We start from the raw sequence: 24229 nt of genomic DNA, 5'->3' as shown, positions 1-24229 counted from the left end.
CCAAGTGCTTGATCAAACAGCTAAACGTCTTTCATAATAGTCTTTGTCTCTGCATAAATCTATTACCTTGAGCCATTCTTGGTTGGAGCCAACCCCCGCCTACCTGCCACGAGCTACGCGAAGACGTTACCCACAAAATGTCCGAGCCATCAATCTACACGGAGCGACTACTCTCACAACACCAAATCCGTCTTATTAAATCCTCCCCTCTTCAAATCCCGATAAAACCTTGGAGTGCAACCTTATGGTTGCTGATACCGAAAGCCTCCCTTCCTACGAAGCATTGTCATACGTCTGGGGCGTCGACCCGCCTACCGTTCCGATCATATGCAATGACATACCTATAACCATCCGACCTAACCTATCGCATGCTCTCAAAAGACTCAGACTCGAGCAGACCCCGCGAGTCTTCTGGGCGGATGCATTGTGTATCAATCAAGATGGCAACGAAAAGAAGAACTGTCAAGTTCCTCTCATGAGTAAAATCTACTTACGCGCAGATAAAGTCTGTATCTGTCCGGGTCATGGTGAAGAAGAGCTCATCTCCCAGGTTCTACATTTTGTGGCCCTTTGCGCAGAATCCTGCACAGAATTCGCCCAAAACCACGGTATCGTTATGAAAATAGGATCAGACCTGAAAAATATCGAAGTACCCATTGCTATCACCGCTAAACTCACTCCTCCAATGGAAGCCGGCCTGGAAAAGTTGTATTCTAGCCCATGGTTTAGTAGAGTATGGTGTATCCAAGAGGTTATACTAGCGAAGGATGCGCTAGTCCTATGGGGCAGACAGGAACTTCCGTGGAATGATGTTGGACTTATAGCATCTTACTTATTCGGAAACTTAGCAAGAACTATAGTCAAGAGATCGGAGACAAACGAGAGATTTGGGCGCCTTCGGTCAGTAAGCTATGCGGCGACCATATACAAACTTGAGTATTTCAAGCACCATATCCCTGAGGCTCTGATGAGATTTAGAATTTTTGAGTCGACGGATCCAAGAGACAAGGTATACGGTCTTCTTGGTCTTCTTGACTTGAGACCAGGGGGTTTTCAACCAGACTACGGAAAAAGTCCTGGCCAAGTATTTGCTGAGACTGCTACTCATATCGTTCGTTCTAGTATTGATTTAAGGTTATTCTCGATGGTAGCACACTATGGAACTTACGACGGAGACGAGGGTTACGCATCGTGGGCCCCGCGCTGGGACACCCGAGTATCTGCCAGCGTTTTCCCATCCCAACCACCGATCTTCAGCGCCTGCGGCAAACGACGATTTTGCTTATCCAACGAGAGAGGTCTAGAAGAAGGGCGACTATGTTGTACAGGTGTCATTTACGACAAAGTAAGCGCGGTTGATGGCTGCTTAGACTGGTATCGGCCGACCATAGAAAGCGAAGGTCATGCCTTTTTAAGAATGCAAAAGAAAGTGCTAAAATCAGGAAGAAACATCCAATGTTTGGCCCGCACCATGACGGTTGGCTATACGCACTCAAGACATCACATTGGTGATGTGGACGAAGAGACTCAAACCATGTATTATAGAGGCTTCAATGAGCTTACCACCTGGTCGCAGAACCCTGTCGAGACTATCGAAGAGGATGTGCTACATGCATACCATGATGCTGTATACTCCGCCACACGTAATCGTCGCATATTCTGGACGTTAGGTGGCAGTCACGGCCTTGGCCCCTTGTGCATGCGGCAGGATGACATAGTCGTTGTATTGTATGGCTACGAATATCCATTGGTATTGCGAACGAGAGGCGATGGGTACCTCATCCTAGGTGAAGAGTACATTGATGAGATTATGCGTGGCGAGCTGGTCGAGGAGATGGAGCAAGGGAGACGTCAAGAGCAGATCTTTTGTCTCATCTGAAGCAGCCATCCGTACGCTGCGCAAATTCCCAGCACCCACAAACCCAGAAACGCACAGGCCATATGAATCAAAGTTGGAAAACAAGACATGAGTCGGCGAAAGAAGGAGTACCTCGCGATCATCGTCTTCCTAACGTACTCGCGTGGCCCGAGCCCGAATTTCCCCCACATGCCCCCACCTCCTGGCTTTCCCCCAAACCCCGCGACCACCAAGCAGCATACGACAACAACTAGAAGCGCAAACAAAAACACCGAACCAAGTCACGCGGCAAGACCCAGCACAGCAATTCGGGCATTAAAGAGACCGAAGAAAACACGTCGCCGCGTGCTACCACCGTGTTCTTTTAATCTATTGCGTTCCTGGCGGCGTCACTAGTGGCCCTTGCAATTAATATGGAAAGCGGAACATGGAGGCGGGCAGAACGTCATGGGATGGGACTGTCGCAAGCTAGGTAGCTCAGAGAAAAGGACAGAAGTCATAAAAGAACTGCTGGCTATATGAGCCCGCGACGCGACGTTGGCTATGGGTTGACTGACTGCTTCTCTGCTTACCTTTCATCACGGTCACTTGCATATTGTACTTGCCTATCGCACAGTACTTCAGCAGCCTCCTATACAAACTCTACACATCAAACCTACCAAAATCCCTCAAAATGAGACTCACAACCTTGCTCCCCCAAGCCGCCCTCCTTCTCGCAACCACAACCCACGCCAGCACCACGCCCGCCGACGAGCCCACCCCCGTAGGCGCCCTCTGGGCCGCAAAATGGGACGCCACCACACTCTCCCCCTACACACAACACTGCCTCACAAAAACCACACACAACGCCAAAATCTACAAACTCTCGGAACTCTACCCGGACCTCGAGGAACAAGCCCCGCAACTCAAAGTCTTTTACAGCGGTCAGCTGTACGCGGGTTCCTGGGACGGCATCGATGTGCACGGCGGCGGGCGCGAGCTCATTCGCATGAAGATGGCGGATGTGCCGTTTAAAGTGCGCGAGTGGTTGAAGAAGGAGAGTAAGCAGAAACATTATAGTGTGCAGGATGATGAGGTTTTCTTTGCGCCGGGCGCGATTTATCCGATTCTGCCGCTTTGGGTGGAGAGGGAGGATGGGGGTGAGGGTAAAGGAGAGGAGGGGTGTGAGGGTGTGTTTGAGGGGTTGGAGAGTTATAGTAATGAGCCTGAGGATGGCAAAGTGATTGGCAAGGTGAAGCATGAGGGGACGGGGGAGAAGGAGGTTAGGTTTACGGTTGAGGCGTTGGTTGTGAGGAGGAAGGATGGTGGGGACAAGGAGAAGGAGGAGAAGGAAGAGAAGCCGGAGCTGTAGATACGGAAGAGACTTGAGATGGAAATTATGAGGATTGTTGGCGCTTTTGGTGTTTAGGTAGACAGTTTGAGCTACTGTATATATCTCATCATTCAGCATTCATCACATTCACCCCCGCCCCCTCATCCTCAACATCAAACGTCCCTATTCTTCTCCTCCTTTTCCCTCGCCAGCTCCTTCCTCTTCCTTTGCTCCGTCTTTGCATGACTAATCGCCGCCACCATATTGAACACGAAAATGCCAATGAAGATGATAGTCACAAACGCCAACACCACAACCACGCTGACCATGCTGAATACGACGAAAACGAATGATGCACGGATAAACGGGTAGCTGTTCTGCAGCGACGACGACGAATCTTCTGGAAACGACAGCCCGACTTGCATAGCTGATAATACTAGGGAGAAGAAGACGAAGACGATGAGGATCCAGGAGAAGTTCCGTTGGAAGAAGACGACGTAGCGGTTGTATCCGTACCTGTCATCATTAGCCAAACAAGACCAAAACCATAAATACAAGAAGAAGAAGAAAACATACAAATACCCCTTAACAAAATGCGTCCCAAAATACCTAATCCGATAAACCGAATTAATCCTCCCCAGTCTCAAATCCCCAAAGGTCCACCTCTTATTCACGCCCACAAACCCCTCGCCATCAACCCCCTCCAGCACATCTCCCACAAACACCCTCCACCAGCCCCAATCCACCCACGCAGGAACCAAGCCATCCTCTAGCGCGAATTTCAAATCCAAAGGGCTAGTCACCAACCACACATACGACAGCAGAAACCCCGCTGCACTCTCATGCAGTTCCCGCTCGGGGCAGATATACTGCGTCCAAAAGCCGTGGTCGAGGAGGTACTCAGGCAGTGGTTTTAGAAGCAATTTGGTGCTGTAGCGGAGGAGGTGAAGATCCATTTGTTGGGTGGGGAGGACGGTCATGTCGAGCATCTTGTAGCGATGTAAAGGGCGGGCGCGCATGGGACGGCCGGCCATCCAGAGGTGCGTGTGGATTCTGTTCAAGCGGCTGAGGTCTAGGTCGGAGGCGAGGAAGAGGGGGATGTTGGTGAGGGTTTGGGTGAGGGATTTTGAGCGGGGGAGGATGGTGGGGAGGGAGGAGAGGGCGGTTAGGGGGGTGGATGAGGGGGAGTTGGGCGCATGGTTGGGAGTTTGTGGTTGCGATGCGCCTGGGTTAGTCGGTGGGAAGGGTCGCAAAGGGAAGGGAGGTGTGAGAGTTGTGCTCTGTGTTGCGTTAACATTATATGTAGAGACCGAGTTGTCGCTGCTTACAGTTTGGATTGTTGTCCTCTCAACCATACTGGAACTTGCGCGCGCTGGGAGCGACGCAATCTTCGATACTAATGGGAAGTGTGGTGTATATGTAGAGGCTGCGCCACCGGTAGCACGAGGCTCATAGGCGCGCATGCAAGCCCGCCGGGCAGGTACATGACGTGGTGAGTCTAGCTCAGCCTCTGCCCTCTTGAGATGGTTGTCAGTTACAAGTTAGGGCGTGGGGGCTGAAAGCCAGGCTAATCGTGCTTCAAGGCTGAACTGTGATTCAGGAACAACAATTGAAGGGAGGTTTGATTGGGCTGAAGAAATGGCACTATTAATAAACAAGGCTGTGACACGGGAATAACGGGACTAGGTGAGGTCACTCAAATATGTAATTAGAGTAGTTTGAAAGTCTGCCAGGAAGACGATGGATGCGACTTCAAAGAGAATTAGTGTCCATATGTTTTGCGACGTGATCGAAAGTCTCGTCCACACCTGAACGCCTCCGTCTAATGCAGTTTTGGATATCGTTCCTCCCATGCCATGCTAGTCCATCTGATCATTCTCACGCGAATAACTATTTGCAGTAATTCGCCGGAAAGCTGCCCTGCCTTCCGTTGATCTCGCCCTCCCACCAATCCTGCGAACTCTCCGTCTTCTTAACAACGCGAATGCGGTCGCCCTCCCTAAAGGACAGATCGCCTGACGTGTGACTGTCGAAGTCATACATGGCCGTGACATACTCACCCTGAAAAGAGCCTATCTTCTTCTTAGGAGGTGGTGGCGGTGGCTTCTTCTTGCCTGCTGCGGGGTTTGGTGAGGACGGATAACCGCTGGGAGTCGATCCGTTGGAAGCCGTCGGATGCATCTTGAAATAGTCACTGCCTCCGTTGGAGTAGGAGGATGCCATGGATGTAGAAGAAGCACGGCGACCATAGGCATCCTGGTTGGCACTTAGATGGGGAGAACCGCCTATCTTTGGCTTGGATGCACTAAGAGAGCTGTATGAGGGTTTATTAGAGAGGCTGATTGGAGGACCGCTCTCCGAGGTTGAGGATAGGGTTTGCGCTGGCCGTGCGGGTCTGCTGACGCCGGTTATGGTCGGCACACTGTCGTTGCTGCTAGGTCTCCGACCAGGCAAGACCTTGTTCCTAATGCCTAAACCTGTCACTGTCTCTCCTTTGTCTGGCAGTCGCATCGGCTGGTGAATGGCTTTGCCAGTCTTGAGCAAGCCAAGACTCGACTCCATCTCAGTGCGCAGCGGGGTGAAACTTGAGTCCCATACTGGAATCACCTCCTCAGGTTCTGGTGGTGGATCGGGATATCCCTGCTCATGCGAGTACTGGTGTAGCACAGTGTACAAGTTTCCAATCAGGTTATTCTGTAGCACAATCTGGTTGGCTAGGAGGTGGGGCAGAATAGAAAACGTCGCAGCGTTCAACCTGGGAAGACGCTCTCGGAGGTTCTCGTCGGCGAGTTGGTATGCGTGTGTGGAGCGTTCGAGGTCCGTTTCGTGCTTGGTCAGGGCGTGGTTCTCACGCTCGGAACGCGTCTTCTTATTCTGCAGCGCTTCACAGCGGCTCTTGTAGCGTTCATAGTCGACCTGGGGACATGTCAGCCTAGGGCGCCAGGTCATTAATAGCACCTAGGTGTCATAAAATACTTGACAGTGTGAGTGAGCACCTGATAGGCGTGCCTGGCGACTATATTGGCCTTTTTACACTAGTATGTCAAGTATTTCATGACACCCGGGTGGTATTCATGTCTGACCTTTGCGTCATCGCGCTTCTTGATAGCCTTCTCCATAGGCTTCAGTGCATCGCGAGCGAGCTTGGCAGGCACGACCAGTTTCCTGTCAATGTCCTTGACCTCCTCCATCATGTCCGTCTTGAGCTCAGAAAAGGCTTCATGGAGACCATGGACACGTTCGAGCACATCAGCCGGCGTCTCGACATGTGTATGAGTGGAACTGGAGCCTTCGCCGCCGAGGGGCTTGAAGATGGCATATAGGAGCTCGACTGAAGACAGTTGGTGGTTGAGGATGTTGGTCCACGCGTCCCGCCATTGCTTTGCTGATGCTTCAAGCTGGTGACCAGTCAGTCATGTACAGGCGACAGTAATTTTGGTTCGGCTTAGGAGGAATGTCGACAGGCAACATTTCTGGCGTTTGGAAACGACCCCGCCTGTTCGCGGAGAGCACTATGAAACCACAAGCCACAGCACACGCACCTTCTCCAGCATGACCTGGGAGTCGCTAAAGTCTTTCAGCATGGCCTCGACATCAGCCTCATTGGGCGTCCGTGGAAGGAAGCGCCCCGTGATTCTTTGCATGCGCTGCATCTTGCGACGTGGCAGCAATTGCGCGCGACGCCGGCGTGGGGATGAGTAGGGAGGGAACAATGCAGAGTATAGGTGGTGGAGCAATTGACAGTTTGTGGTTTTTGGGGGGCTTACTAGTGGACACAGCCACAAGTAGGTTGGGTGAAGGTGAGCAGGCAGGGGGCAGGCCCCGCGTTTGCTTTCCCTTGGTCAGCCCAGAACGCACAGGAGAGGTGGAACGGGATCGAGCGGCATTTTGACGCGACCCCCGGCAGCGTATGACGGAGGGCAAAAAAACTGGATACGAGCACCTGGGCAGCGAGTACGTACCCCTAGTGAGTCGTGTCCCCGGTGAAAGGTGCAGCCCTGGGTCCGGCGCTAAACCACGTGCTCGCGCGGAACGGCGGCGCGTCATTCTCAAACCTCATCGCGCGCGACCTCTACTTACTGCTTAATCGACCCCACCCCGCCTCCATGTCGCCCACTCCCACCACGACGCGTCTCTGCCGGATATTGACGCCATGACTGCCCCTCTACGTAACACGCAACACGCGTCCGCAATCGCTGCCATTGCCGCATCCCAGAACACCGCGCCCGTTACCGAGTTCCGCTGCCTATTCACACAAGACATCAAGCGAAAGCAGAAGCGATGGCAGGATGGCTACCTCAAGTTTCACACCTTCAACAACCGGGTTATGGTGTATGATCAAGCCCGGAACTTCCTCGGTGATACATACTACAAGGACAGAAACGAGTTACAAGAGGGGGATGAACTCAACCTCAATAATGGCGCTCTTGTCGAGGTCGCCGAGGCCATGGGTATCACACATACCGATCTGACGCCGCTTCTCGAAAAGAAGAACAAGGAAGCGCCTCCTCGTCCGAGTGCTCCTTCTCAATCAAAACCGTTCCAGAGGCCTTCGTCGGTGGTGCCTACCAATGCACCACGAAATGGGTCGCAACTGCGCCACAAGTCGCTCAACACTCTGCTTGGCACGCCAAAGGGTCCAATCGGGAAGGCACAGCCCATGAAGTCACCGTACGATGCTCGCAAGGAGAAGGAGAAAGAAAAGGAAAAGGAGAATCAAGTGATCGAGGAGCGGGCACCAAAGAGGCAAAAGACGGCGCAGGCACCTCCAGCGTGGAGAGCATCAAGTCCTGTACAAGAAGAAAGCCCCGCTGCGAGAAGCCGCGTACAAGTGCCGGCCCGGAAACCTAATAAGTTTATACCTCCCACAGCCACTGTCATCACGATAGAGTCCGAGTCAGACCCCCACCCGACCTGTCTATCAGACGTCTCGATGCCGAGCACACCCCCAAAGGTCGCCAAAGCGAGAGCTGAACGGCGCCAGCTAGCAACACCGGCACCGGAGCCATTGTCTCGCCAACCACCAGCGAAGACACCCCGGATACCCAAGGGCAAAGTACCAGTACCAAGTGTACGGGCATTGGAGACTCCAAAGCAACGAGCTCCACCATCCTCACCTCCAGTGAGCGTTTCCAACCGCCTTAGCAATGTGGACTTTGCAATACAGCTGAGCAAGGAGCCACCAAAAGAGCCAACACCTTCAAAAGAGCCAGAGCTACCTGTAGCCCCTCCTGCCGGTCGCAAGCCTAAATCACTACGACTAACAGCAGGCGTGAAGCGTGGGAGATTACTTTGCCAGACCGTTGCCCAACAGGCACCTACAGTGGCCGCCTCAAAAGACCTTTCACGAGCAGCATCACGTCCTGCAAGTAAAGAGCCATCACCAGCGCTGAATCATGAGAATGACACGACTTTGCGCAGTCGTGTATCTGCGAGCAAGCGAAAAAGCACGAATGCCGGGGATGTTGCACCAAAAAGAGTGAGAGTGTCCAAGTCTCCTTCAGTGCCATCTTCTAGCCTGTGCGAAGATCCAGAAGTCATTCATGGTCGTATGGATCAACAGCTCTTGGTACCTTCATCGCCAGTACAAGTTCAAATAGCATCGTCACCCCCAGTAGAGGTGTCCAAACCCAAGCCGGTTCCGGCCAAGAAAGCCGCGAGTAAGAAAGCAACGGTATCAAAGTCTCCTGAAGCTATAGCCCCAGAACCAAAATCCCCGTCCCCCAAGCCAGTGCCTCGAAAAGTACAGACGAGAAAGAAGGTCGTGGAAAAGTCTGTCCCAGCACCGCCTGCTGCGCCTATGCCCGATCCACCAAGACGAGCAGCTCGAGATGCGTCTCCAGTACATACTGAACCCCCAGGAGCTCAGTCGCGGGCACATCCTGCGAAGCGAAGCAAGAAACAACCAGCGACAACAGATTCCAATACAGATGCCGCGACACCACTACATCCCTTGCAAACCAACGAGAAAGGCCCAAAGATGAGCACAACGGAACTCGCTTCCGTCCTCCAGCAGTCCAACAGCCTAGCCAAAGCTCTCGCCGACCCCATCGAAGACGAACCCAATATCATTGCAACTGGAAAGTCATCGAACCGAAATTTCCGACGCGTCCGCAGTGAGAACGACGCGCCAATACCCAGTATATCAGAAGAATGGGAAAAGCGCAATCTCCCGAAGCCACGAACAGATACACTTGATGATACACCACAGTCTACGAAAGTTGCAGGTGCGGCTGAGCCTGTACCTGAAGTCCCAAAGAAAAAGGGTGGACTAAGTGCATTGATCAAAAAAACGGACCCAAGACGCATGTTCAAACGCACCCAGAGCTTGCACGTCGATACCAGTAGTGACATACCCGAGACAATGAAGGAGATCGAGTGCCCAAGCCCGGTTGTGGACGTAGATATAGGACCGTGGAGTACAGAGGCAGGAGATTTGTTTGATTGGAGACCGCCAGGCAGGGAGAAGAAGTAGCATTGGTTCGAGCGTGGGTAGGAAAGGGATGGTGAGGTATGGCCAGCATACGATGTGGATGTCAAAGCTTAGTATGCGTTATATGGTTGCAACATATTGATGAATATCACGATTTATTTCTAGTGCCAAAAAATCTGCAATTGACAACGTCATATCATTTTTTCGTCCAAGTTCTTGGTCTTTTTCTTTCGTCCATCGCAGTGAGTTGTCAGAGGTTTTTCTCGTCCATCACACACTCGGCATCGGCTTTTTATACTCGGGTAGCACCGCCAGCACCGCACATCGTAGAGGATTTTACACGATTCTTTTCATCTTTCTTGTAGAGATCTGTGTGCAAGAGGAGGATTGGTCTAGTATCCGGAAGATGGAGATTTTTATAGAAGAACGCGCGGGCGCACAGACATACAATGGTGTCCTTGGTTTTTCAAAATACGGTTTTCGTGGGTATATGGTAGGAGGTTGAGAGAACCAGGGAGGAGACAGAACCACATTTGTGCATCTTTTCAATCTTTTAAAGAGAAAGCACATGACTCGCACGTAGTGTAATTTTTGGTAAGAAGAGAAGGACATGAGTTAGAAGGCGAGGTGTTTTAGAAAGGAGGAAGAGGTGGGAAATTATTTGGTTCTGATGGGAATTTTTTATAAGAGGAGGCGGTGCAGGCATAAGACGTTGTAGTGGCTGATTTTAAGAAGAGGGGAAGGCGGAGGACACATGAGTTATTGTGGGCGTGGTTTTAGAAGAGGGGAGGAGAACAAGTACACAATGCGATGTAGTTTCAAGAGGAGGGGGAAGAGGAGGGGGAAGAGGAGGGGGACATAATGTCAAATGGCAGCTCTTTTCGAGACGTGGAAGAGGAGGACACATGGAACCTGTTCACGTAGTTTTTAAGAAGGAAGGGAAAGAGAAGAACAACATCTGAGTTCTCGGATGCATTTTAGAAGAGGAAAACAACATGCAACGCTTCTGTTATTGCTTTTGGGAAGAGAAGGAAGAAGAGGGAAACATCTTGCATCTTTCGGACTTTTTCAAGAGGATGGGGAAAGCAGGGACATCGACAGTAGGTGTTTCATATTTTCAGAACAGGAGAAAGAGAAAGACCACATGTATCAGCCTGTAAAACTTTAAGCAACAGGAAGAAAAAAGAAGCACACATAGTTTTCTTCAACAGTCTTTTTAATAAAGGACACAGATAGTGTAGTAGTAAAGTAACAAGGAGAGAGGTCTCAGAAGAGATATTTATACGACAACGAGCCAAGCACGCCAAAGATATAGTTTCGATATCAAGGTTTTTGAAAGGCGCGAGAAAGCGAAGTCACATCTTAGGGTAATGAAGCCTTTTTTGTAAAAGACACTGCGATTGTGTTGGTAAAGAAAAAAGGTGGAAGGAAGATAGGTCGAGTCCGGACAAACCGGAGGAGACATGGCCGAGTCCTCGTCGTTGTTTGATTTCATGATGATAATATCTGGTTTCTTTTATAGAAGTGGGAGGTAAGAGGTTTTGCAATAGTTCTTATAAAGCTGGGGGAGTCTAGCAGACCATTTAAGTCTTTGCATATTTTTTGTGCTTTTGAGAATCATAGAAAGGGACTAAAGAAGACATAGGCCGTATATGTGTCGTTTTGATTTCGTGAAAGTTTCAAGGGAAAGGAGCCATCGGGTGGAAATGGGGAGATTTTCTAATACATGTAGCAGCAGGGGGGTGGCTGGACGTAGGTAGTTATTACAGAAGTTTTAGGAAGAAGAAGATGGAAGGGAAAACATGCAGTCGAAGAATAAAATATTTTAATTTTATTTCTGGAAAGAGGAGAATTGAGTGGACGAAAGAAGTGAGGGAAGAGGATTCTGGGTGGGTTTATATAGCAATGAGCACGAGGCCCCCAGCTAGAAATGCATAATTCAAATGTAGATTTTGACATTTTTCGGAAATAAACTGTGAGTCGGCCAGGACGAAGGTTTTTGACTATGCGCACTTGTTTAAAAAATACTAGTGTTCCGAGGTAATGTATAGAGCAATAAGAAACAAGGGGGTAAATCCTTAGGGTTATTTGATGTGCAGCAGCTAGACATTAGTCAAAGCCATCGCCTATTTATAAAGGCGAGGAATTTTGGAATTCAAGTCTACCGGGAGCGATATAATCCACCTTGTTACACATTTAACTTGAATAGTCAGTTAGAGAGGAATATAACTTAGAAAAAAGGAAGGAGAAAGGGAAATTTCGAAGTAGTTTGATACTCAAAGGACGCAAATCTACAAGTTCTCAACTCTAAGCCTAAGTCTTCCGCAAGCGACACAAGCCAGGAACCAAAAATTTCCAATCAACCAAGGATTGTGTTGAGAAAGAGGGGTATGGAGCTCCCACCTAGGCGACACGAAATACTCAACACCATAGCTGCTAGTATACAAAAGCTACAGTAGGCTGCACCAGATACGGGTATTGGGGAGGAGATACCTACATTCTTTCGGGAGACAGAAAAAGGCAATTTTCCCATCGGAATATTCTTAGGGTGATCTCGTTACATCCGCACAAAGCTGCAACTATTGCAGCGCAATAGTTCGAGGCTGTCGTAGCTGGCTCGAAGAAGACGGGAAAAAGGACTAGATACCTGACAAACTAACCTTGTACTTTATCAATATATACCATAAGGGTACTGTGGTAGAGGGATAGCCTCAATAGTCAGAAGAGAGGCTGCCGACCCGCAATCGGTAGAGAGTAGAGAACAAGAAGGTATCCGAACAATAAACGGTAGTATTAAGAATGGTGTACGATAACTGTCGAGCTCCTCTACGCGGAGTCGTCCTAAAATACTCAACCCTAGCGCCGATTACCTAACGCCGAACACGTGACAAGCTACTACACCACATTTTCCTCCCCAGCCTCCAGCTTGGTCCCCTCAAGCTGCCGAATGCCTCTCAAAACTATCCGACCCGCTTTCGACGACTCCTCCGACTGTCTCGCGATGCCTGCCGCAACCTGCAACCATGCTGCCTTCCTGACAAACACTCGCGTTTGCTCCTCCACCTCCGAAGCGCTCTTAACTAGTCCAGGCCAGAGGTTCTTGTTGAAAGTCCCTCCGCAAGCCCACCGCTGCCTTCAACTGCTCTCTCACCTTACAACCACGGCAGCGATCGCCTCTCTTCTTCCCCAATAGCTGCTCGGTGATGCTAACCTCCCCAGCCTCTTCTGTCTCCCTTACTCTGTGTCGCTGTCCCCGCGCGCTATCCGGAGGCGCCGGCTTTGCCCTCCCCTTCTTGAACCTTCCACGATATTTCCTCGGTTTATCCCTCCGACTATCGTTCGCCTGTCTTGCTCTCCTTCGCGGTCCTCCCCAGCCTGAACATCTCTTGTCTGGTCAGCTCTTGGCGTCGCTTGCCTTTGTCTTGGCGCCGTAGGCCTTGCCATTGGCAATCTCTCGGTCTCGGGATACAACCGCAAGCGCCCTCGCAGCAGGCTATCTTCTAGCTCCTCCGGCAGTTCTTCGAATTTCTTTAGGCGATCAGCCCGAGTTGTATTCGGAAAAGCAACCTCATTTAGATCCTCTAGCCGGTAGTACCCTTTATCTGCCTGCGCCTCCCGAACTCTGTATGGACCTCTCCACCTGTCATCGAGCTTCCTATCCGAGCTCTTGTCGATGGACTTAATCGCGTCCCAAACTAAAACTAGGTCTCCTACTTGAAAGGGCTTCGGCACGTCCTTCTTAGCGTTGCGGCTCTCCACAGCTTCTCTCCGAAGTCTTCTCGTACGTTGGACTGCTTCTTCCAGGTTCTCTCTGCGGAATTGCAGCTGCGTAGCTCTCACCGCAAGAAGATCGGCATGGCTCCGAACTTCGCTCCACGGTAGGCTTTGCCACGTTGGCACTACAAGTTCAATCGGAAGGACCGGATTTTGACCAAGCACCAACTGCGCAGGTGAGAACCCGAGCGGTCTTCGTAGCGACACTCTCTCGGCCCACGTTATTGCTGACAAGTTGTCTATCCACAAGCCCGGCATCTTTGCCAGCCCATGGATAAAGCCTTGATGACCTCTTTCGATAAGCCCTTGCGCGCGCGAGTTATACGCGGAGGCTTGAACCCGGTGAATACCAAAGAGCGTAGCCAGCGACTGGACTACTGACTTGTTCTCGGTTCCGCCGTCTACCGAAATCCTTTCGGGCACACCCCAACGACAGCAGATCTCTTCAAAGATAAACTTCGCAACTGAATCGGAACTTGCTGTCGAGAGCGCACGAGTCTCTGGCCAGCCCGAAAGATACTCTCTTGCAACTAGCAGGTAGGTCCTGCCGCGTACCCTCGGCATGTGCGTAATGTCGACTGTCCACCAAGACCACATTGCCCGAGAGTATGTCGAGTTAAGCTCTGCTTCTTTCCGAGTGCCTCTCATCGTCTGGCAGACCTTGCAAGGCCCGAGCTGCTTCGCTACCTGTCTGTACATGCCGTCCCACCAATACCGCTGACATACAGCTCCGAACGTCGTCTGGATCCCTTTATGGCCTAACCGCTCGTGGATTTCCTGGATTAACGCTGCCTGTAGGTCTTCTCCGTCTACCACTCGGCGGACTGGCATAGCCTTGGTAGCTTTCCTAAACAGGTGTCGGTCTCGCACGAAGAAGCGCGCCGCATTCTTTGTCCACTTTCGCCGTTCTTGACCCCGAAGCCCATCTGGTCTCTTCAACGTCCGCAGGAACACCGCAATCTCCTCCGACTTCTCATCGTACTCCTCTGTGAGCAGCTTCCCAATCGTCTCTTCAGTAGCCATAACTAAATTTATCTCCTCATACCTGTTTAGCACCCGATCGATAAACGGCTCTAGGTCATCCTCGTCTTCCTTTGGCGGCGTCCACCCCTCAGGCTGCGGATACCTCGATAGAGCATCGGGGATAACATTCTTCTTTCCTGGCACGTGGACAATCTCGAATTCCCACTGAAGGATAGTCGCAAGCCACCTATTCATCACAGAGCCTGGCAAATCTGGAGACGACCGATTGAGCTGCGCAATTAGCACCTTTGCGTCTGTTTCCACTCGGAAGGGGTGTCCATAAAGGTGGACCTGAAAGACCTTCAGCGCCCAAACAAGCGCTTTACACTCGAGCTTTGTGGAGTGGAGCTTCGACTCTGCTTCGGACCACAGCGTGCTTTCAAACCTTATTGTGTGGCGACGGCCATCCGGACCAACTTGCTCCAAGTGAGCCCCTGCCCCGCGAACTGAGGCGTCCACGCCGACAATCAAAAGACCGCCCCGATAGTTAATCGCCACAAGCGCTGGCGGAGAGGTAATCGCTTCCTTCAGAATCTTCATCGCATGCCTCTGCTCGTCTCCCCAAATCCACCTAGCGTCCTTTCGAAGGAGCACGAAGAGCGGCTCTGCTTTCAGCGAGAAACAAAAGATCCATTGCCGATAGTAGACAACGATGCCAACAAACTGTCGGACCTCTTTTACGGTTCGGCACTCCGGCCACTCAAGGATCTTTCGGACCTTATCCTTCGCAGGATGGCGACCGTCCTTGTCAACTTCATACCCTACAATAGCCATTCGGGAACTCCCCACCACGACTTCTTTCCTGAGACTGTGGCCTCGGCCCGAGCGATGTCCGTAAGGACCTTATCCATCTGCAAAGCATGTTCGAGAACAAACCGACGCACACCATCGAAAGCTTCCTCTCCTCCGTAGTCGTCTCGAGGCCCTGCCACTACAATGTCATCTACAAAAGGCGCTGTCTCCGGAAGGTGATCGTGGAGGATCTTCATCACCGCCCGAACAAAGACCGCCACAGAGTTTGTCGCGCCCATCGGGAGCGTGCACTGTCGGTATAGTCCGTTTGGCGTCTGAAAGGCTGTCATGTCCCTACTAGACGTGTGCAATGGTATCTGGTCATAACCCGAAAACAGATCAAACAGAGCGTAAGTCCTCCTGTTTGCGAACCTCTCCGAGAACTCATCAGCAGATGGCGGGATATAGGCGTCCCTTAAAGTCACGGCGTTGTATCGTACAGCATTGTTAATGAACCGAAAGTCCTCTGGTTTAACTGGTCGCTCAATCTTCGGAACAAGAAAGTACTTATTGCGGTACTGCCCGTCGCCATGCTCGAATGTCCCTCGTTCTGCCCGTACGTCCACCATCGCGTTCACAATCGGCACAAGCTTCTTTGGTAACGGAAAGTTCTTCTCTTGCCACGCGGTGTGCGGAATAGTCCGAATCTTGTACGGAGGCTGTACATCTTCGTGGATTTGCGACATGTGCTGAAACTCCCACGCCAGCGCATCCTCTCGCTGGAACATAAGCTGTTGGATTAAGTGAACCTCATTCGGACGGAGATCTTCGCCAATATTCATCTTTCGAAGACGCTCCGGGTTTAACCGATGCCCTCTCGGAAACGTTGCTGTACGGACATAGAAAAGGTGATCAAATGGGCCAATGTCCGGTCCTCTGAGTGCTATTCGAGCGGCTTGACGAGCTATTGCGCGCTCCTTCCAGTCCTTACGCCCGAGATCCATCGGTGCGTCTTCTCTCGGTATGTCCACAGGCTTTACTTTATCGGCGACTCTCTTGTACAGGGTATTTACTTCCCCCGATAACCTGTCACGCGACAGACGAAACTGCTGCCTTACTATCTCCTCGAAGGACCTCTGCTCCTCCGCTGACAACACCTGCCCCGACTTTCCCCCTTCCCGGCGGTCCAGCTCTTCCCCGAACAACCATCTGTACTCAGGCATGCGCGCAAACCAGCGCGCTACCCGCATGTCACTCGGTATAAGTTCTGGGCAATACTCCTCCGCCGAGCACACTTCCCCAGTAAGCGCGCTCGCTATCCTTTTCCCTGATGCTCAATCGACGCCGCGTTGGCTGTAGGCGCTGGGTCACACCCTATAAAAGAAACTTCACGCCGACCGTCCATCGACTTGATGTAGCAAAGTGTCCGACCAACAGTGTCGAACTGTATCTGGAGACGCGCCGTTGCGCACCATGGTGTCCCAAGAAGAATTGCTCTCCGTAAACGTCTCACAATCCGAAAGTGCGTTGGCACTATAATCCCTCCAACTGCAATTGGAACCGAATAAGCTGTGCCTACAAAGGGGTCCATCCCTCCATCGGCGGTTATCATGCCCTGCTGCAATTCGGGAGGCAGACCCGACTGATCTAGCTCAGTAATGTAGACATTCAGCGCTCTCGCTGTCGAAAGCCGCATAACGTTCAGCTGCGAGCCCGTGTCAATAAGCGCTCGACCCATACCACCGTGGAGAGACACCCAGCATGTCGGCAACTGTCCTTTCACCGAATACCGCTGCTGCTGTAACTCGCCCTTTAGTCGCGCTTCGGAGGGCATTCTCGATTGCGCTTCGACGTAGCCGTCTTCCTCGTCACTAATCTCGTAGTTTTGGAAATCGTGGAGCTCATTGGCTTCCCCGACTCCCACTCGGTCAATTTTTCGGCTGCGATCCATCTTCGGACACAGCTGCGTCAGAATACCTTTCGTAATAACCTCCGGTTGAGAGCTCTCAGTCTCCACCACACAAGTATCTCCAGAACCCCAGTCATATAATCGCTGGACTGCCTCTTCTATCGAACCATCTTCATCACTATCAGCTTTTTCGTCATCAGATTTATTATTATTAGCTTGTTGGATCTCCATTGTCTCTCCTGAGCGCGTTTCGTCAACCTGAAAGTGCACACGCGGCCTACGCGCTTCCTCGAGTGCTTTGGTCACTGCCGCAGCTACTTCGGGAGACGCTAATAAATCGAGCTGCCGGATCCCGCGGACTTCCTGGTTTAACATTGCCTTTGCAAGTACCGTCGGTGCTGTGTTCTGGGCCATCGCCGCAAGGTCTTCGGTCGTCGGTATGGTCACAGGTGCGAAGGCTCGAGAGGCTTTCGGAACAGGCGCTGGTGCAGGTATAACATCGTGGTCCACTGTGGCGCTCCGACTGTCTCTCTCGCGCGTCCCGTTGCTTATCGGAGTGTCAAGACGTTGTTGAACCTGAGTTTCAGGCACCTGGGAGTCGTCGATCTCTACTTGGGCTCTATGCCTTAGCACCTCTGGCTCCTCTTCGACGTCCATGTCTTCATAGCTGCTCGCGGTCCGACTGCTCTTCATCCGAGGCATGCCTGGCTTCTTACCAAGGCGAGCTTCACGCTCCCGCTGTTCTTTCGCCAGTCGACCAGCCTTCGTGCGCCCATCTATGGCGTTGACTTCCGAGTCGTCTTCGGGGTGCAGTACTCTACAAGACACGGTTTCAAGGAACTGCGCAGCTGACCGAAGGGCCATCGTTTGCCTCGCCATCAGCTCCGCTTCCTCGCTTGACTCTACTGTGTAGCTCTCGCCGCTGTTACCAGTCTTTTCAACCTTAATAGGCCTTCCTGCTGCGTCGAACCAATTTGGGAGAACTTCTTGCATGGGCCGCTTTAGTTGGTCATCGGTCACCTTGAAACGCTCCTTTAAAGACTGAAGTAGCCACTCGAGAACCTCACTCCCAAAGGGTTTCGGCGCAATGCCTCCGCCAGGGAACATGCCCCAGATGTCTGTCGGGTAGGGTCCGAAGTAGTACCGGACTTGCTTCCAGCCATTCGGTTGCTCCTCGCTCCGGGTGTGGCACCACCGATTACTCTTCAGAAGGTTCTGGTCCGGACAATTCGCGATAATGTGCCCTTCTCTGCCACAGCACCTGCAGCGAGCACGCTGCGGCTCTCGGTTGCCTGCGTAATGTACGCCTGCCTGCGGGTTGACTATTGGTGGGTAGATTGACTTGAAGCTCCCGTCATTGCGTTCTAGTATCTCCGTGCTTACCCGGTGGGGTCTTAGCACAAGCTGCTTGTAGGCCTCTGCGTAATTCTCTGGCTTAGCGAACAGTCTTCGGATCCCAATATTGCCCTCAGCCATCTCGTTGAACTGTTCTATAGTCATCGACAGTCCTTGGAAACGCTGGATTAGATCCTCCACAGCCTGATCAACTTTCGGAGCAGCTGCCTTGTCGGGCTGAGCAGCAATTGGAAGGATCCCCGGAACACTCTGCCGAGGGGCTTCTGAAGGTCTCTTGAATGTCGGGATAGACTCTTCTACTACTCCTGCATCGCGGCGGGCTAGTCTCCGGCTTGTCGAACTGTAGTCAGAGTATAGGGCACTCAACCCCTCCTCTTGCGCTTGGTGCTCACGGACAAACTGGTAGATCTTCTCAATCTTGAACGAGGTGACGTCGTCTAGACGCGGCCGATCATCCTTCGGCATGTGGTGCATTACTCGCTCCATGTCCTCTATAGCCAGGCCCCGGAAGAAGAAGTGTCCTTTCTCAAGCTTTGCGACTTGTCCTCGGCTCTCCGCAGCTGCAAAGTAGGTCACAAAGTTCTGGTAATATTCGACAATTCGGACCGCAGGTTGTCGTCGCTGCACCTCCTTCACGTAGTTTTCGATGAACGCTCGGGTACCTCTCTGCCGAAATTCATCCTGCCCCGCATACAGCTCTCGAAGCTCCTCCTTGTACTCCTGGTAGCTCTCTATCCCATAGTAGCTTGGCAACTTTCGGATAAACGCCTTATACTTTTGTGTGCAGAAGTATGGTAGCTGCTTCTTCCGAAGCTCCTCTGGCCAGCCCACTCGATCAGCTTCGAAGTCGTACTCGTCTAAGAACTCTGAAATGTTCTCTCCATCAAAGCGTGGCGCGTGCACATCGTGAGGCTCTAGCTTGCCTAGGTACTGACGATAAGAGTCACGGGCTGCAGGTTGTCCAGGCTCTGCCATTAGGATTGACACAGGCTCCTCGCTCTGTGCTGAAGACGTCTCGGACGGCATATTATTCGATAAAAGAGACCTGCTCTGACTGTGTCTTGGACACTAAACGTTATTCCTCTTCTCTTGTTCTGAATACAGATCCGCTGCTTCCGGACTCCCGATTGCCTCTCTGAGACAGGTTCCTTCCCTCTCTTCCGATGTCCCTTCACCGCCTTGGTGAAAGTGCCTCCTTAGCACTGGGCGTTACGCTCTCGCCTACTCCTATTCGGCTGTACGTTGTGCCGGTTCTGCAGTCCTTCTGCAGGTTACCACACCGCTCCGCTGACACCGTAGAGACTCCCCGAGAGTTCCGCCGCCTTGGCAAACTTTATCGAGAAGCGCTCAGAGTTCAATGGGGTCCCCGAAAACTCGTCGTGGGTCTCTGCCCCTCCGACTTCTCCTCGAAAACAGGTAAAACAAAGAGGTTTCTCTACTACTCCACCGATAGACCGTCGTGTCCCCCTGGTTAGGTCACCAAAAATGTGGTAGAGGGATAGCCTCAATAGTCAGAAGAGAGGCTGCCGACCCGCAATCGGTAGAGAGTAGAGAACAAGAAGGTATCCGAACAATAAACGGTAGTATTAAGAATGGTGTACGATAACTGTCGAGCTCCTCTACGCGGAGTCGTCCTAAAATACTCAACCCTAGCGCCGATTACCTAACGCCGAACACGTGACAAGCTACTACACCACAGTACAGCCACAAGCCAATGATGGGCCCATGGCGGCATCGATAAGATCTGCATCCATTTTACAGTAACGACTCCAATAAGACTTAAGATTTTAACCCATAGAGGTAAGTCCTTTTTGCAGCTCATTAACGAGTAGCAAAGCTGAATATTCTACAGCAGAATCAACGGGTGCAAGTGTATAGCCTCCTAAAACTTAGAGGTACCTTAAGGAGTCGCGCTGCACCGCCGAATTCACGGGCTCCGAGAGAGCTGTGCAGATTACAGAGAACTGGTTAAGAGATTGTGTTGAGAGCCATGCGAATTGTCCAGGGGACCACGACCAGAATTTACCAACTCGACTACTTGACTTGGAACTTCTGAACAACACAGAGGACCTGAAACTCATCGAGAAGGCTGGGAAATTGGGAAGTTACGCTGCTCTAAGCCATTGCTGGGGTGCTACACAGCAGTTCACGACCACTGTAGCAACTCTCCCGGAAAGAAGGGAGCGTATACCCTTTGTACAACTTACGAAGACCTTCAAGAAAGCCGTTCAAACCACCCGCGCGTTAGGTATTCGTTATCTTTGGATTGATTCGCTCTGTATAATACAGGGTGATCCGGATGATTGGGCAAGAGAAGCATCTCAGATGTCCTCAGTGTATCAAAACGCAATGATCACCATCGCAGCGGCAGCATCCGAATCTGGTGATGAAGGCTTGTTCAGAGAAAGGTCCGATCCTGAGTACAAGGTAGACATTCGTTGGACTTCGGTGGAACCATTTAGTCTCATATTTCGACGTCGATTTATGCTTCTGGACACATACGTTTCGGACTACCACGTGGGTTTTCCACTTGCCACGCGCGCTTAGGCTGTTCAAGAGCGCCTTCTATTGCCACGTGCCTTGCATTACACATCCAGCGAGCTATTCTTCGAATGCGTTCAGGGAGTTCGATGCGAGTGTAACGATGCCGATGAAGATAGTTGGGACCTAGCAATCAGAAAGCCTAGATCTTAGGTAAATTCGCCAAACACCATGCCATCAATAGATCTTCCATGGACTTGGAGGGGAACCGTTCAACACTATAGTAGCCTTCATTTGACATATTCAAATGACAAGCTGGTGGCTATCGGAAGATTGGCCAGAAGATTTGCACGAGATGATGATGATTATCTGGCGGGAATATGGAGAAAATCGCTGATCAAGGACCTGCAGTGGTTTGTAACTCCAGAGTCTGTAGCTCCAAAAAAGGACCTTGTAACAGACCGACTTGGAGAGCCCCATCGTGGTCCTGGGCTGCTATAGATTCCCCAATACACTACCTCTTATGTACCGGACTTTACCAACACAAAGAATTTGTTGAGTATACGGATCTCCTCGACTATACTATAGTTCCAAAGGGCACAAACACATACGGTGAGATTCTATCGGCTAGTATTCAATTGATTGGGCCTTGTATCTCGGTCCAATTATTCATACAACCGGGTAAAAGCAGGAATCCGTACCAGATCCTTTTCCCGGGGGGCTATGAAACTAGCCCATCTATGGATGTTCTACTTTCGGGTGTTTCGATGCAGAGTAGCCAAGATGCAGAAATAAACGCAACATGTCTTTTGCTTAGTAAGACAGGTGTTGGGCGGGAGGAGCAACGGCTAATCTTTCTGGTACTCCGGTGCTTGGAGCCCAGGCAAAATGTTTTCGACCGAATTGGGATAGCTGAGGTATGGGGAGAAGCCGCGGATGCTCTACGCAGCTTCATTCCTGCTGAAAAGGCCGTCATGGAGATAGTCTAGGATTATGTACTGGCACTGAAGGAAACTCTCTATAGTGTACTTCAGTCTGGCTTACGAGATTTGTAATGGTTTCAATTTGCAATGTAAATGTACATAAATGTCTTCTTGTGGTTTATTGTGATTTATGTTGATAAAGAATGACTCTCTCAGTCATGGCATGTAAGTGTGTCAATTGCTAACTATACAAAGCTCGGCTAATATAGAGCGGTGTGGGTCATGTGACTTAGCGTCCTCGTGACAGGTGACCGGAATATTCTCAACACTCCCCCATAAGCCGATCAGCTGTACCCACTACTTTGTATAGGTCTTGCAGTCGAAGCTTCTTCTCCCTTTATATGCTTCCACTGAACGCCTTGCATGCACTTTCCAACACTCCCCCAGAAGTGCCTTGTCAACAAGAATGAAACCTCCCTGTCACCCTATAGTGGCCGTTACGTTGCGAGTCCCTCAAGTAAAGTGAGGTATCGGCCGAGTGAAGAGTTGAGGAAAGAAGGTCGAGAAAGAAGGTCGAGAGAGAAGGTCGAGAAAGAAGGTCGAGAAAGAAGGTCGAGAAAGAAGGTCGAGAAAGAAGGTCGAGAAAGAAGGTCGAGAGAATTTTCGCGTTTTGAAAATCAAGGTAGAATCGATATCACCAACATACCGACTCTCCCTCGACTCCTACGTGAGAGTCAGCGCTCCCTCAGCTTGGTACTCCCAGTACTCTAGCTGTGTACGCTCTCCTCTGTCCCAGCGCTCCCCAGCTTGGTACTCCCAGTACTCTAGCTGTGTACGCTCTCCTCTATCCTAGCGCTCCCCTAGCTTAGTACTCCCAGTACTCTAGCTATGTACGCTCTCCTCTCTTGTTGTCCCCGCTCCGTTCCTCCGCTCCTGCCTCCTTGTCTGTGTCCTATTCAGGGCTCCAGACCCTAACACCCTTATTCTCCCCCATCGTTATATAAGCCTTTGCTTCTTTGCGTTTATTTAACGAAATCCTTTGGAAAGAAGATAAAAATCGATCGAGAAATCGGGTGGGGTAGGTGGGTAGCGTTCGAGAGAGTAAAAAAACTTCGAGCACCGTCAAACGGTAGGTTTTCGAGTTTAAGGAATTGAAAGTAGCTGTCGAACTGTAGCTACTAGTTTAAAAAGAAGGTCTCGAAAGGTTACTATCGATAGGCAGGCAATTCGAGTTGTTTTCGGAAGAATCGATGGTTACCGTCGGTAGGTAGGTATTCGAATCGTTGTCAAAAGGTTGGTTGAAAAGGGATAGAGCAACCATTGCTCTCTTCGACTCGCGCGTCGGAATTGGGTATAACTCGCCCAAGGTATCTTCGAGACGCTCCCAGCTTCTCCGGACGATAGTCCATTTTTCTTCGGACTTAATACCCTTCGCGGTAGCCAGGGCGACGGCCCAGTGTCTTCAGGACTTAATACCCTTCGCGGCAGCCAGGGCGACGACCCAGTGTCTTAGAATATAGAAGGCGACGACCTCCTGGGTTGTTCTGGCGTAGACACGCATATACCAGCTTGCTGCCCATATCGAAGAAACGACACTCCGGACACTCACAATGCACACGCAAGCGCGTAAGCCGGGCTCATAACCTGTTGAGAAAGAATGACTCTCTCAGTCATGGCATGTAAGTGTGTCAATTGCTAACTATACAAAGCTCGGCTAATATAGAGCGGTGTGGGTCATGTGACTTAGCGTCCTCGTGACAGGTGACCGGAATATTCTCAACAATTTACTGAGTTTAATGGTATCGGGGTGCTCATTCTCTCCAGCATGCTCTCGGTGGGCGTCTGAAATCGATCAACCAACATCTTCATTAGCGTTTTATTCCTGGTGGAGCACGACCCTGATTGTTAATCGCAGATCTCACATCGACCCCAGAAGCGGGAAACCCAACGGGAGCGAGCTCACAGTTTGGAATGTGAAAACTCTGGGCAGCGTAGGAAGGTTTAGCAATAGGAATTCTATAAGTCAATATCTGTCACGAGCTCCTAAAGCAGTGATTGTGATAGAGGTATCTATTCACACATGAACATTCATCTTAACGACGTTGTCGTCGATGTCGTCACCTGCTCGAAGGTCCAAAGCACGTGCCCTGGCGCTAAAACCCGCGTTAGCACGCTACCAAAGCCGACGTGTCGGAACCAAACTACAGTAACTCACCTGCCTACCCACCCATCCAGAGCCGCTGCCTCCTAACCAAGGCTCGCATCGCTCCGCCGAACCCCCGCGCACTAAAAACGAAGACCACATTCACTTCTCCTTCCTCAAGGAGCAGCGGCCAAGAAACTTCCCGACACACCGCCAACACCCAAGTTCCGACCGCGGAAGCCCACGACCCCCATCCACGCAACCAGCAACCAACTACCACAGCGC

At 51.2% G+C, this 24229-nt stretch overlaps 8 protein-coding genes across 8 annotated transcripts; 3 read left to right on the top strand and 5 right to left on the bottom strand.

Annotated features, from left to right (window-relative positions):
- Positions 1 to 1471: 1471 nt before the first annotated feature.
- PtrM4_128140 (uncharacterized protein) lies at positions 1472 to 1879 on the top strand (the record flags this gene model as incomplete). The annotated part of the gene is made up of 1 exon (XM_066108851.1): positions 1472 to 1879. One exon carries the CDS (start codon positions 1472 to 1474, stop codon positions 1877 to 1879), a length of 408 nt encoding a protein of 135 aa, XP_065960843.1.
- Positions 1880 to 2531: 652 nt separating this feature from the next.
- PtrM4_128130 (Sox-C-TAD multi-domain protein) lies at positions 2532 to 3226 on the top strand (the record flags this gene model as incomplete). Its single annotated transcript, XM_001939866.2, has 2 exons — positions 2532 to 3162; positions 3219 to 3226. The coding sequence occupies 2 exons, from the start codon at positions 2532 to 2534 to the stop codon at positions 3224 to 3226; spliced, it is 639 nt and encodes a 212-aa protein (XP_001939901.2).
- A 117-nt stretch (positions 3227 to 3343) lies between these two features.
- Positions 3344 to 4525, bottom strand: PtrM4_128120 (Amelogenin multi-domain protein; the record flags this gene model as incomplete). The annotated part of the gene is made up of 3 exons (XM_066108850.1): positions 3344 to 3686; positions 3987 to 4450; positions 4499 to 4525. The coding sequence occupies 3 exons, from the start codon at positions 4523 to 4525 to the stop codon at positions 3344 to 3346; spliced, it is 834 nt and encodes a 277-aa protein (XP_065960842.1).
- Positions 4526 to 5060: 535 nt separating this feature from the next.
- On the bottom strand, positions 5061 to 6823 carry PtrM4_128110 (SH3 domain signaling protein; the record flags this gene model as incomplete). The annotated part of the gene is made up of 3 exons (XM_001939864.2): positions 5061 to 6086; positions 6254 to 6568; positions 6713 to 6823. The coding sequence occupies 3 exons, from the start codon at positions 6821 to 6823 to the stop codon at positions 5061 to 5063; spliced, it is 1452 nt and encodes a 483-aa protein (XP_001939899.1).
- A 500-nt stretch (positions 6824 to 7323) lies between these two features.
- Positions 7324 to 9645, top strand: PtrM4_128100 (AF-4 multi-domain protein; the record flags this gene model as incomplete). The annotated part of the gene is made up of 2 exons (XM_066108849.1): positions 7324 to 7841; positions 7917 to 9645. 2 exons carry the CDS (start codon positions 7324 to 7326, stop codon positions 9643 to 9645), a joined length of 2247 nt encoding a protein of 748 aa, XP_065960841.1.
- A 4051-nt stretch (positions 9646 to 13696) lies between these two features.
- On the bottom strand, positions 13697 to 14940 carry PtrM4_128090 (uncharacterized protein; the record flags this gene model as incomplete). The annotated part of the gene is made up of 2 exons (XM_066108848.1): positions 13697 to 13709; positions 13760 to 14940. The coding sequence occupies 2 exons, from the start codon at positions 14938 to 14940 to the stop codon at positions 13697 to 13699; spliced, it is 1194 nt and encodes a 397-aa protein (XP_065960840.1).
- A 221-nt stretch (positions 14941 to 15161) lies between these two features.
- PtrM4_128080 (uncharacterized protein) lies at positions 15162 to 16136 on the bottom strand (the record flags this gene model as incomplete). The annotated part of the gene is made up of 1 exon (XM_066108847.1): positions 15162 to 16136. The coding sequence occupies one exon, from the start codon at positions 16134 to 16136 to the stop codon at positions 15162 to 15164; it is 975 nt and encodes a 324-aa protein (XP_065960839.1).
- A 311-nt stretch (positions 16137 to 16447) lies between these two features.
- Positions 16448 to 19423, bottom strand: PtrM4_128070 (uncharacterized protein; the record flags this gene model as incomplete). The annotated part of the gene is made up of 1 exon (XM_066108846.1): positions 16448 to 19423. One exon carries the CDS (start codon positions 19421 to 19423, stop codon positions 16448 to 16450), a length of 2976 nt encoding a protein of 991 aa, XP_065960838.1.
- Positions 19424 to 24229: the final 4806 nt, after the last annotated feature.

The sequence above is a fragment of the Pyrenophora tritici-repentis genome, chromosome 7 (genome assembly GCF_003171515.1).
Source record: "Pyrenophora tritici-repentis strain M4 chromosome 7, whole genome shotgun sequence".
NCBI lineage: Eukaryota > Fungi > Ascomycota > Dothideomycetes > Pleosporales > Pleosporaceae > Pyrenophora > Pyrenophora tritici-repentis.
Note: the sequence above shows the minus strand (reverse complement) of the source record. Positions and strands in the feature narration are given on the sequence as shown.